The 12,266-nt window shown below is 34.0% G+C and overlaps 2 protein-coding genes across 3 annotated transcripts in view; one reads left to right on the plus strand and one right to left on the minus strand.

Annotated features, from left to right (window-relative positions):
* LOC129804896 (probable beta-hexosaminidase fdl) overlaps window positions 1-12,266 on the plus strand; it is an 82,955-nt gene that overhangs the window by 18,428 nt on the left and 52,261 nt on the right. The window lies entirely within an intron of this gene.
* LOC129804923 (uncharacterized) overlaps window positions 5,572-12,266 on the minus strand; it is a 36,592-nt gene continuing 29,897 nt past the window's right edge. The window contains exon 3 of the mRNA XM_055852709.1: window positions 5,572-6,740. Within this exon, the coding sequence (XP_055708684.1) occupies window positions 5,949-6,740 (792 nt within the window). The 3' untranslated portion in view covers window positions 5,572-5,948. The remainder of the gene's footprint in view (window positions 6,741-12,266) is intronic.

Here is a 12,266-nt window from a genome sequence, read left to right on the forward strand (position 1 = left end):
AACCCCCAATACACTTAAAAAGGGTAATATTTACACCGATTTTGGATCAATACTGCAGGGTAAAATTAACATTTCCTGAATGTTATTTTAACTTTTTCGGATTTCTCTCAGTGTAGGTATGTTTATATAATTTTAGTACATTTTACGCTAGTTACGAAGGGTAAGAGAAGGGTTACTGAGAAATGGGAAATGAAATAACAAATATTTTTTTAATGTTATGGCTCTATTAAAAAGCAGGTTGATATTTGCCCTAAATTTTTGACAACATAAGTTTTAAATAAAAATATCAAGTTTTTTTTAAGTACATGGTTAATGAGAAATAAAGAAAACTTCGTAAAATCGAAATTATTTAATGAACATTTTTATCAATGTATGATGCTTTTTTATAGGAAAAATTTAGTCATGGGAGTAATGAGATTTTCCATTGATAATACGTTCATTCATATGAATATATCATTGGATATATCCATACACGAGTGATGTGATAATGATAATACTTTCGCAAAGTTTCGATCACAAATTTCTGAAATAAAATTAAAATAGTGATTCAATATAGGAACGATAAATCCAATCATGCGAACTTTAATTTCAAATTATTAATTTGTGATTATATTGAATGATATTATTTAGGTCATTGTGTAAACTAATTCAATCTTGATTTTCAATTTAATTACAATTTGTTCCACAATATCTTATTCTATCTCGTATCAAATAAAAGCGTCAATATCTCTTTTGAATACTTCAATTAATCCTCTTCATATTAAATGCTTTGCAAATATTCGAAGCAATAGCAGTTCTTGTTTTCTGAAGTCAATTGAGTATCATTCGTGTATTTTTTTATGTAATTGCATAAGTTGGTTCAGCAAATAGATAGTCTGTTGATCAGTTCATTGAGTTATATACTGTTTTAAAATGAAGTAAATGTGCGGAATTTACTCAGATGTTTTTCTTCATCTGTTACTGTGAAATTTTTATTATCATTTTGATATTCGCAAATGAATTAATCTTTCAGTATAATCACGTGAAGAAAGTTGAGAAATCAGTGGATTTCCAAGAGATGATGAAGAATAAAATGACGCAAATATCGTTCAAAAGAGCTACAAATCAGTGAGATGTGAAAGACTTCTTCAAGTTGTATAGTGCATTCATTTGGAAATTATATTTTAACTGTTTTTACTTCTCCTACCCGATTAATACTAAACTGTTCTCGTTGGTCGCTTATTTTTCACAACACAACACAAGAATGGAAAACTTTATGGGTTATAATGGTGTTCGATGTCTGCGTCAGTGAACTCTTTATTTCGTGCAATTAATATTCATTTTTTGTTGAATTGCTGTTTCGCCATGTTGTGCGTAAATTGTGAGAGGTTCAGTGACATTAATTGTGGGATTCAGGGCATTTTGGGCGGCAACAGTTGAGAAAAATAGAGCCAAAAGACTTGGTGATTTTCTTCAGTGGTGATCTATTGAGTACATCGTGTCTTTTTTGCATGTTTTTTCTTCTTTTTTTTGGTAGTACAAGAATCGGCTTTTATACACAAATTGTCTTTTATACATTTCTTGTTTTTCTACGGATAACACTACAATTGTCACATAAACACGGTGTGTTCAGGGTTTGGTGTGGCGGTAATTAAAATAATTTTAAAAGCAAAATTAGATATTGCTAATCAATTTTCTTTTTAAAATACATAGTAATAGTAACGTGGAATTATATTTTTGAAACTATTTCTGTGTCTTGAATAGGTATTGAAGAGCAGGTGTCTTTGCTAAAATTTTTAACCTTCAAGCGGGCAGGTTGGGATACAATGACCTCAAAGTGGTTGAAAAGTAAGAATTGATTGTACAAAAGTCAATTTTATATTTTAAAAATGGTATTTGTCACAAAATAAAGATTTTATGCTACATTGTATTATATTCAGTAAAAGAATTATTAAAAAAAATAAATAGGTAAATTTAAATGTCAAATTTTTGAATAAAAAAGATTAATTAAGAAGTGGAGACAACTTTCAACTCGTAAGCTAATATCTCCATTATCGGCGTTTGGCGGTCATTGGTATATGGTATGCCCTACCTATTTTGTTAATGTGCCATGACACATTTTTTTTACTGACAGTAAAGGTACAATGTAAAGAAAATTAGTTCACAGCAGATGTCAATTATAATCCCCTGTTAGTTTTATAATTTTTGTTCCGTTCTTCTCTGGTCTAAAAGAAAAGTTTCCTGAAATCCTAAAGTTCTTCTCATTCAAAATCGTAGGAAAAGCGGTAGTGCTTGTTCTAAATAGGACATGTTTGAATTTACAAACAGAGAATAATATGTCTATCATTCTCAGAAAAAAGAGAAATTAATAAATTTATTTCTATGCCTCTGCACACCTACCTTTCATAAGCTTTACTTTAATTCTAGCACTTAAGGATGATTTTTAGGCTATCCTTAAGTGCTTTTATGATCACTGGACCATCTTTAAGTCCTAGAATTAAAGCAAAGTTTCGAAAAGCTTAGCTTTTACCAACTTTATGCCGATGATCTGCGAGTCTATATTGATGGCAACCCTTGTGATCCCAATTTTACTTTTACTGAAATGAATATACTTCCCTCCCGAATTGAGGCATGAACTCTCGCAAACCGGCTCTTTTTTAATCTCAAGAAGTCTCAGACCTTTATTATTTCTAAAAGACCTCCTTTTACAGGCTTAATGCCCCTTCCCGTTCGTGGGCAGATCATTTCAATTGTTGATAGTGCTCGGAAATGGGTTGATTTTCAATTCTTCCCTCTTTTGGTGTGACCATATCTCTCATATCAACCAAAGAGTCTACTCCACACTAAAGACCAAGCTAAAGACTCTGCAGCGCTTTCGTGAAGCTACCCCACAGAATACTCGCCCAATGATCGTGTGAGAGCATTACAGTAATAATGGTTAAGCCAAGCTAAACCTATTTGAAAATCCACTAGAAGCCTAAAGCGCTGATTGTTCTGCCATTTCGAATCTCTGTAGGGGAAAGTGCTCTCCCTTCGAACGCTCATGCTAGCGAATAATGTGAATTTCTTTTGTTTTTCGTAAGAGATATAGGGTAAGTCTGCCAAATTTCGGCATAGTTGCATATAAGCACCGAAGTCCTAAGTTTGAAATGCAATAATTTTAATTCATATTGATATTTTTTGTTACTTCCTTTTCGGGAGGGTTGTGTGGAACCTTGAAAACTAGTTTATCATCTTTGTTTCCTTTAAATCACTTCCTAAAATATTGAAAAATTAATAAAAATATGGGCACTGCTTTGGGTAGTATTCCGGTCACTTTGAGTGAAATTCCGGCCAAATTTTTTCTGGCCACCTTTTGTAATGCAATGGATAGAACATTTAAAAACGTCAAACGGAACGAGTTGAATATTTAGTTTAATACGTTTATATGACCCACAAGCCCTGAGATCTTCCGTGTAATTTGTCCTGAAGACCTGAAGAGTAGCAGCTCAAATTTACGCGCAGATTCCGTAGCAATTTGTCCTTCCTGAACTCTTCCAAGGCCTTTTCCACATCATCATTTTCATAGAAGCGGCGTTTTTTTTCTGGGCATTGTAGAACTCAGAAATTGAAGAAAAAAAAATACAAAATGAATAAGAAATTTAGGAAAGCAAAAGATGTTACCGGAATAGGCAACACTACCTCACCGGAGAGACGCTCACAAAGTATATACTTTTTTACGGGAAATACAGGATCCAGCTGGGAAATTTTACCCGAAATTTAAAGATTGATTCACTATTAACATAAACAGAAACAATCTTTAATGGAAACTAATCAATTTTCATGAAAAACACCGAAGGAAAACCTTTTGCACTTCACCACAAATCGTAAGACTGCTAGAAACACAATCGATCTGTCACATTTTTTGTAAGACTCTTTCCACACTGAGTTTTTACAACGCAATTTAAATTCAAATTATACCTAAAATTTACCGGTCTTTGTGTTAATACATCATAAAATGAATAAATATTTAAAAGCAAAATGAATTCATTGACTATTCGAAGATTACATACATAATTTTAATTAATTTATTTCCATGGACGAAATTACACTCATAGTGGCCGAAATTAGAAGCTGGTCGAAATTTGGCACACTTTCCCTACACTAAATTTTCACGGAATTATCAACAATTGATGATAATCCAAATATTAATAGAAATGTGTAAGTCTCTTAGGAAAACTAAAAGAAAATTCACATTATTTGAAAAGGCATGAACGTTCGAAGGGAGAGTATTTTCCCATATTATTGACAGTTCAATCATCAACAATGGTTCCGTTCAATAATATCCTTTCGAAGAGACAAAGGCACTCCAAAGCCAAGCTAAGCTTATTCGAAAATGGTCTGGAATGTTCGAATTTCGAATTTTGGTATCGTTGACACTTCAATCGTCAACAATGTCAACAATGGTAGAACATTTGAATTGCAATTTCATTAAAATGAACCCAGCAATGATAGAGTTCTCTATTCGGCATGCCGCGACGGTGGCGCCCTCCCAAATGTTCAGAAAGTGATGGCCATCAAAGAGAACTATTGCTTCAACCGCGTTCGTTTTTTCCCAGCCCGTAAGGAGTTACAGTGCCCGCTCTCTAATCCGGATCGCCGTAATCCGGACGAGTTATCGACGGTTACCTTTAAAATCATTTTGAGGTTATGTATGCATGTGTGTTCAGCAATGAGAATGAATTATCCTGTGAAGTTTTTGTTCAATAAATGAAGTATAATAGCATAGAATTCTCTAATTTTGTCCTTTTAAACTTCTTTAAAACTTTTATTCTAATTCTCGGAAAAAACCTTGTATTATATTTTCAAGACGTTGAACAAATTCAAAAAATCGATCCGGATTACGAAGCGGACATCTGTCAAATTGTCTCCCAATCATCCGGATTACGAAGCGGGCACTGTATATTGGACCAAACCTTGTTCCGAACGCTTTTGCTGAACGATGTTCAAACAGGGAACTTTCATTGCTGGGAATGTCCTTTTCATGAACTTACTCACTTTTGTGTAACTCGTCGGTTTAAACTTTCGAACTTCCAACGGGTTTTTAGGTAAGTTCTCTCCGATATACCTTCAAATCGGTACAGAAAAAACCTCAACCAGAGAGAGTTCTCAAATCGGGAAGGTTATTACTGAATGAGAGGATAGGATTTCGGGTTTTTCTTTTAGGTTTCATAATTTTCTACTCTTATTACCACAGTACAAATACTGTTGGTCCTTCGATCTCAACTTCTTTAAGAGAATTGAAAGCACTTGAAGTAGATTGTGACTAAAATATTATACCTTTGGTAGTAGCTTAAGTTACACCTTTAATTGCCCACTTGAGGATTAAATGTACAATACAGATAATCACACCTGAATCCAAACACACCGTGTATTGTTCAGAAATCCAGCATGTTTGATATGCATTTTGATTGAAGCATCCTAAAATGTTTTATGTCTCTCTGTGGAGGAATTATCTTTGCTCTCCTATTTCCAAATTCGCCAAATTGATCAATGCGTGTTCTGGTGTCGTTTATCTTTTCGCTATATATGTATATTTCGCTATATATATATATGTTATTTTTGGGGCGTGCGAAATGGGTGGGCAAAGTGCTTGGTAAAATTTCTTCAATGCAACATCCATTTCTTCATGCCATTTCCATGTCTCATTATCAAGCAATTTCTTCCAGACCGGCTACCCAAAATGTATTGGAACATTATCTATGTGACAGCGATTTTGAGATTTTGCCGCTTCAGGACATTTTTACTGGGGGGTGATTTGCGCTCAAGGAGCTCCCTGCAGCACTTTCTATTATTTATTGTATTTAAATAGATTTCATGTTGAATTTCTATGTTGTATAACACTGACTGGGGTGAAATTCGCTGAGGGAATATTTCCTGTCAGGAATGGTAGTGGTGGTGGTGGTGATGGGTGAAAAATCTCATCCCTACTAGACGTATCCACTGGATTCTAAACGTATTGCTGCCTCGTAGGTAGGCAATCCTGTCTTATCGATTATCTGACTGATGTCAATGCGAACGAGTCCATTCTCATTGAGACTCTCAAAATCAATTGGTCGGGGATTTCTGTTCATATCATTGTCATTTGATGTTATTTGGGCGTTGTTATTGTTGTTGTTGTTGCAACAGCAGCCACGAGTTGATGCTGATGATGACGATGTGGACGGTAGACAATTATTGTTTCTTGTGCAACTGCATTCTAGACCACTGCCTTGGCATAAACTATTCCCATTTGTCTCTTGGGCAATGAAGAGTGTCGTTTGTTGGTCGTCTTCATCTTCTGGTGTTGCACTACAGCTCCAGTCCATTGTCTCCCCACTGGGACTCATATTGTCCATCTGTTGACACTGACATGGCGATGGCAGGGTCAATTTGCCACTGACAATGTGTCTTGGCGATAGAATTTGCTCCTCTACTTTAGCTGTCTCTGGTACTGCAGAATTTCCTGCAGCCTCCTCCTCCTGTGCTGGGGATGAGTCACATTTGAGTTGGGCATATTCTGGGCACTTGGTGGTCTCCGCCTCGAGGAGCATGAAGGGACAAAAGTGGCCGGGATGACTCTGACTGTGTCGCAATGATGGCCGAGTTGTCTTGAAGGCATTGGGATGACGTGCTGCCATCTCATCCAGAGCTACAACTTGTTCGTAGGATGGTGGGGGACCATGGCCGGGCAATGCAACTCCTTCTGGAGTATCCACATAAATTCCTGATGTGTCGTAGCACTGGAAAAAAGGAAATCGAAAATATAGGACGTTGAAAATTCAATTTGCAAATAGAGCTGAAAATTATATAGATTTTTAGATAATATGATTGGACAAATTAAGGTCAGGATATCAAACTAAGGAGGTTGCAGTCGACTTTCAATCAACTTCAACGACAGAAAATTTCTACTGACTGTTTAAATCGATTCACAAATTTAAAAAAAATCATTCCGAAATAAAAAATTGCTTAAGAAAAGCACATTGTAGAATATTTTAGCATCAGTAATAAGCATACGGACAAATAAAGAAGTGAATCCGAGAAAGGTATATCATTTACGGGTACTTTACCGACTCATGACTGATAAGTCCAATTCAGCCGGATTGAACATTTCAAGATCTTTCAAAAAATCTAAATCTAAGCAGATCAATTGCAAACACAGTTCCTCAAAAATGGTAAAACTTTGACCTTTGAAAGTTCGATATCGAAATGTTTTTCGAAAATATTGTCTAAGGATGAAACATTCACCTTGACTACCTCGAAAACATATTCGAAAATGAGAGAAATCGTAGGAGCCGTTTTCAAAATAAACCAAAAAACTTGGTTTTGGTTGAAAAGAAGGGGGTGGGGGGAAAAGGAAAAAAGACTGTCCTGACGTTGACTTATAGGGAAGTCGTCGAAAACCGGAAGTCGATATCTCTTGCCGTTTGATCTCTAGCCTTGTCACAAGTTGAAAAAAAAGAGTAGATTATACAATTGATCTCTCTGTGAGTTCGAGCAGTAATAGTACCAAGTGGGGCATTTTTGGACAGCTTCCCTATTAAAATAGCTTGTTTTTGCTCTAAGCGTGTCATCCGTTCAATATTTAACTTACAATGAGTACACAGAATTTGTGTGTGTTTTAACTAGTGATTCCAAATAACCGGGTATTTAGGATAGACGGTTACCCGGTTTTGGATGGTTCTAAGACCGGTGAACCGGTTTCAAACCGGTTTCAAATTTAGGATTAGATTATGGAATTTTGAGCAATTTTTCAGAGCTTTAACTTTGGTATAATATTTAACACATAAATATATTCTTTTTTCTGTTAGTTTATAACTTATTTATTTTATTGCTTTATTTTGTATGTAAAATAGTTTAGAAAATTTCAGAGTGCAGAAAAATTAGTGGGAGTTTTTCCAACAATATTATACCGTTGAGAAGCTAATGCAATGCAAATTTTCGTAAAAATAACTATTTATTCATACAATTTTTTTCTTAAATTGGTTATAAACGTTCTCATTTTTGACAATCAAAAAACACAATGATGCAGAAACTTTACAGAAAACACACCGATGCATAATTTTTGTTATTATATATTATTGAAATCACGATTATAATTTACATAAAATTCATAAATAATTTGATAGAAAAAAATTCATAGGCATTAAAATAAAAGAAACACTACAAAAGGAAACCTTTGTTGTTTTTTTTTTTACTCCATTGGTTGAGAAACTAATAAATACCAGATTTTGACAAAAATTTTACAAGAATCTTGTGTAATAATCATGGTGAATTTGGGTCTAATTAGATATGTAGTTAAATTAAAACATAGCAAAATTCAATAAAAATCTTTATGAAGACAGGGAGAGGTAAACATCTTGTTACTTTTCCACATAAAACAATATTTTACAAGATTGTACTAAATAGTTAACAATATTTTTTTCAGTATACAATTGATTTTTTAGTCTTGTAAATTATTTAACTAAGGTTTAAAAGATAATATATTTTCAAGTGAAGAAGTCCTGAAATGAGATTCCGATAACCTTTAAGCAAATAATTCTTTTCAAGAGTGGAAGAAACGTACAGGAAACCCATTACTACTTATCCTTCATATATTATTAACATACTACCATACTACAAATTACACTTAGCATCATATTGCACTTCAGGTTCCCTACTAAAGTCAAGGAAATATTTTGCAGTGTATCTTGATTTTCAAGAAATAAACTTAAGCTTACGAGAAAATTTAAAAATTTTGGAAGGAGACGGTTTTAAACCGGTTTCATATCTAAAAACCGGGTTTAAAACCGTCTCCAAAATGGGGCGGTTAACCGGTTTTTCGAAACCGGTTAACCGTTGTTGGAATCACTAGTTTTAACTAAAGTTTTTAAGAGTTGGGGTGTCAGGGACTAAATAAAACTAAATAACTGGGGCACCACCGAACACGGGGTAGGGTAAGTGTACCAAATTCCGGCCAGCTTGCAATTTCGGCCACCTTTTTTGTTCCTCGAATTTCCATGAACTTTTAGATTTTACGTACTCTAGAGATTATACAATCCTAAAGAATAACAAAAAAAGTAGCTTTGACAAACAAGATGACGTGAAAAAGATATTGGAAGAATTCCCGAAGGGTAAGGAACTATGAGAGTGAAGGTGGCCGAAATAGGGCACCAAAGCTATATCTATATTTTTATTCACTTTAAAATGTATTAAGAATGATTTTAGAGTAAATAAAGACGGTAAACTCTTTACAAGGTTCCAAGCAATATTCTTTAAGAAGAAAGAATAAAAAAAAATCAATTTGAATTTAAAATATTACATTTCAAACTTGAGACTTTGACGCTTGCATGCAACTATGCCGAAATTTGGCACACTTACCCTAGACCTGAACCTGTATGAATTCATAGATACTATAGGGATGCTCGTTCACGGAAGAAATGGTAATCAATGAAATTTTAAGCAGAAAACTAAATGCCATTATTATTATTTTATAAAATTGTCCAAAAATTGATGAAAACAAAGTTTAATACTAATTTATTATAAGCATCTGCTAGCAGTAATCAACTCTGTGCTCTTTCAATTTTCCTGTTATCATAGCTTTGGGATAAAAATAAATATTTTAGAAATTTTATATGCTAATAAATTTGACAATGACTTTTTTCCTGTCCTAAAAATTGCAATTCACGATCAATAATTCTCCTTTCTATATGCGAATGCATAATGCGATTTAAGGGATGGCGCGTGTTTATGTGTATCTGGTGGTGTGATGGTTGTGTGACTGGGTTTGGTGGTGAATGAAATGAAATAATAAAAATGCAAGAACGAAGAATACACCCCAAGAAACCTCTAAATATTTTATAGATAGAACATCAATCCTTTTTCGCGTGAGCTATTTCCCCTCCACGTTCTGTACTTCTTTTTTTTTCTTACGCTTCCTGCCATAAGAATGCCCACAATCTGGGAATATGAACAAGTGTTGCACAACTATGCTTATGTTGTTGTTGTTGGATAAGGAAGTTTGTTAGCTAAGGAGTAAAGAGTGAAATCCTTGATAATTTTTCAAATGGTTTCCCCCTTATCGATTTATGACCTTTTGATTGTGACAGAAAAAACTTTCAGAACCCTCCTAAAGATTATTGCATATGTGTATTTCTTTTTTTTATTATTATTTTATGATTATGATATGTCTCCATTTCCATGCTGAAAATGTGACACAGTATATTTTATTATTTCTTTCTTCGGGAGAAAGAATGTTTGTGAGGACGAGAAAAAAAACATGATATTGGAAATGAGAGATGGGGGAATTCTTCTCGATTTAACCGAAAAGCTGATTGAAAATTTGTACCAGGAGACTTTTGTGATATATTGAGAGTGATGCGCGGAAATGAATAAAATGTGATGTTGAGGGAGATACTGGAGTGTACTGAAAGTAAAGATAGAAGAAAAAAAGAAAATCAAGAAGAATACATTGTTGAAAGAATTATGGATAAAAATTGATTTTTTTTTAGTGAGTTTTCCAGTTTACGTATAAGCGGATTTTAGGGGTTTTCTTTCGACTTTTGGCGCATGATGTCATCATTGCAGAATTTTCTCATGACTGAATGAATGATGGGAATATTTATAACTTCATTTTAATTTTCTTCAAAATCCTATTCTTGTCTTTACTTGTCTCAAAATTCACACCAAAGACGGAACAACCTATATCCAATTCGCTCATCATCATTCTTATAGACTCCTCTCTCTTGTCTCATGAATTGACTTTGGAGTTTACTTTGAGATTAATGATTGTTCCAATTCCTTTACACAAGGGTAGAAATCCCTCCTTGACTACATATTCCACTTCATTTCATGTCTTTTCGCCTCATAATAATCTCCTATGTTGGGAATTCGATGAGATATGTCACATATTGACTTCTATGAAATATATACTAGCAAAATACATATAACACAGAGGGATTATGGAAATTGAAGGTTCTCAATTTCCATGAAATTTATAAAGCATAATCTTAAGGAGTTTTAGTTGATGTAGAAAATGCTTTTTTAATGAAAATATTCATGATTTATGTATTGAGTTCTATTTTCAATTTCAAGTGATTTATTTTTACGTTGTTATTATTTTGGTTTTGGTATTTTCTATTTCTCTGATAAATATGGAAACATGTTTTTTTAAGAATGTTGTTGAATTAATCATAATATTTTGGAATAGATACTTCTTCAAAAATTATTATTTTTAGAATAACAATTTGATTTCTTAGGGACAATTTACTTTTAATGATGTCGTTTTTTCTTCATTTCATAATTATTTTCTTATCGTTTTTGATCAGCAAAATATATTTCATTTAGATGACAAATAAATATTCCATTTTGGTTAATAAATAACGTTAAATCGATTGGAAATTATTTAAACACCGGTGCCGGCTAAAATCCTGAAAATACAAAATTCCGAAAGGGTCGGAATTCCGAAAGCCAAAATTCCAAATGTTGTCAGAGTCCCGAATAGCTAAATTTCTGAAGAGCCAAAATCTCGAATGTTCAAAAAAATATTTCAAAGTGTCGAAATTTGTCAGACCTTCGGGACTTTGGTGTTCAGAATTTGGATTATTACGGATTTCGAGCCATTTGGGATTTTGGCTTTTGGAATTTTGGAATTCGGGATTCTAGTGTTCGGTATTTCGGTCCTTTTGGGATTTTGGTGTTCGGGATTTCGATGCATTCAGAATTTTGGATGTTCAGGATCCCGATTAATTCGTGATTTTCACGTTCGGGATCCATGGGGTTGGGGATTTTGGCTTTTCGGAATTTTGTCTATTTTGGAATTCGACCCTTTCGGGATTTTAGCTATTTGGGATTTTGGCGATCCGGGATTTTCGCTTTTCGGGATTTTGACTTATTCTGGATCTTGACTATTCTGGATTTCGACCTAGGGGGAAGTGGGGCACCTTTGAATGTGGGGCAGCTTTGAAATTGGGACTTTTCTACCATGTTTAAATGGAATTGAGCCATATCATAATGTGATTTAGCTGCTCAATCTGTTTGTGCAGCTAAATTATATCACTACAAGTCTCAATTTTATTTAAAAATAGATGAAAAATTCCTATTTCAAAGCTGCCCCACTTTCAAATGTGCCCCACTTCCCTCTATTCGGGATTTTGGATAATTTGAATTTTGGATAATCGGATTTTAGTCTTTTCGGAATTTTGGCTTTCTGGATCTTGGTGATCCGTGATTTTGGCTTTCTGGATTTTGACGATCCGGGATTTTCGCTTTTCGAGATTTTGACTTGTTCG

This window comes from Phlebotomus papatasi, chromosome 2, assembly GCF_024763615.1.
Source record: "Phlebotomus papatasi isolate M1 chromosome 2, Ppap_2.1, whole genome shotgun sequence".
In the NCBI taxonomy this organism is placed as follows: Eukaryota; Metazoa; Arthropoda; class Insecta; order Diptera; family Psychodidae; genus Phlebotomus; species Phlebotomus papatasi.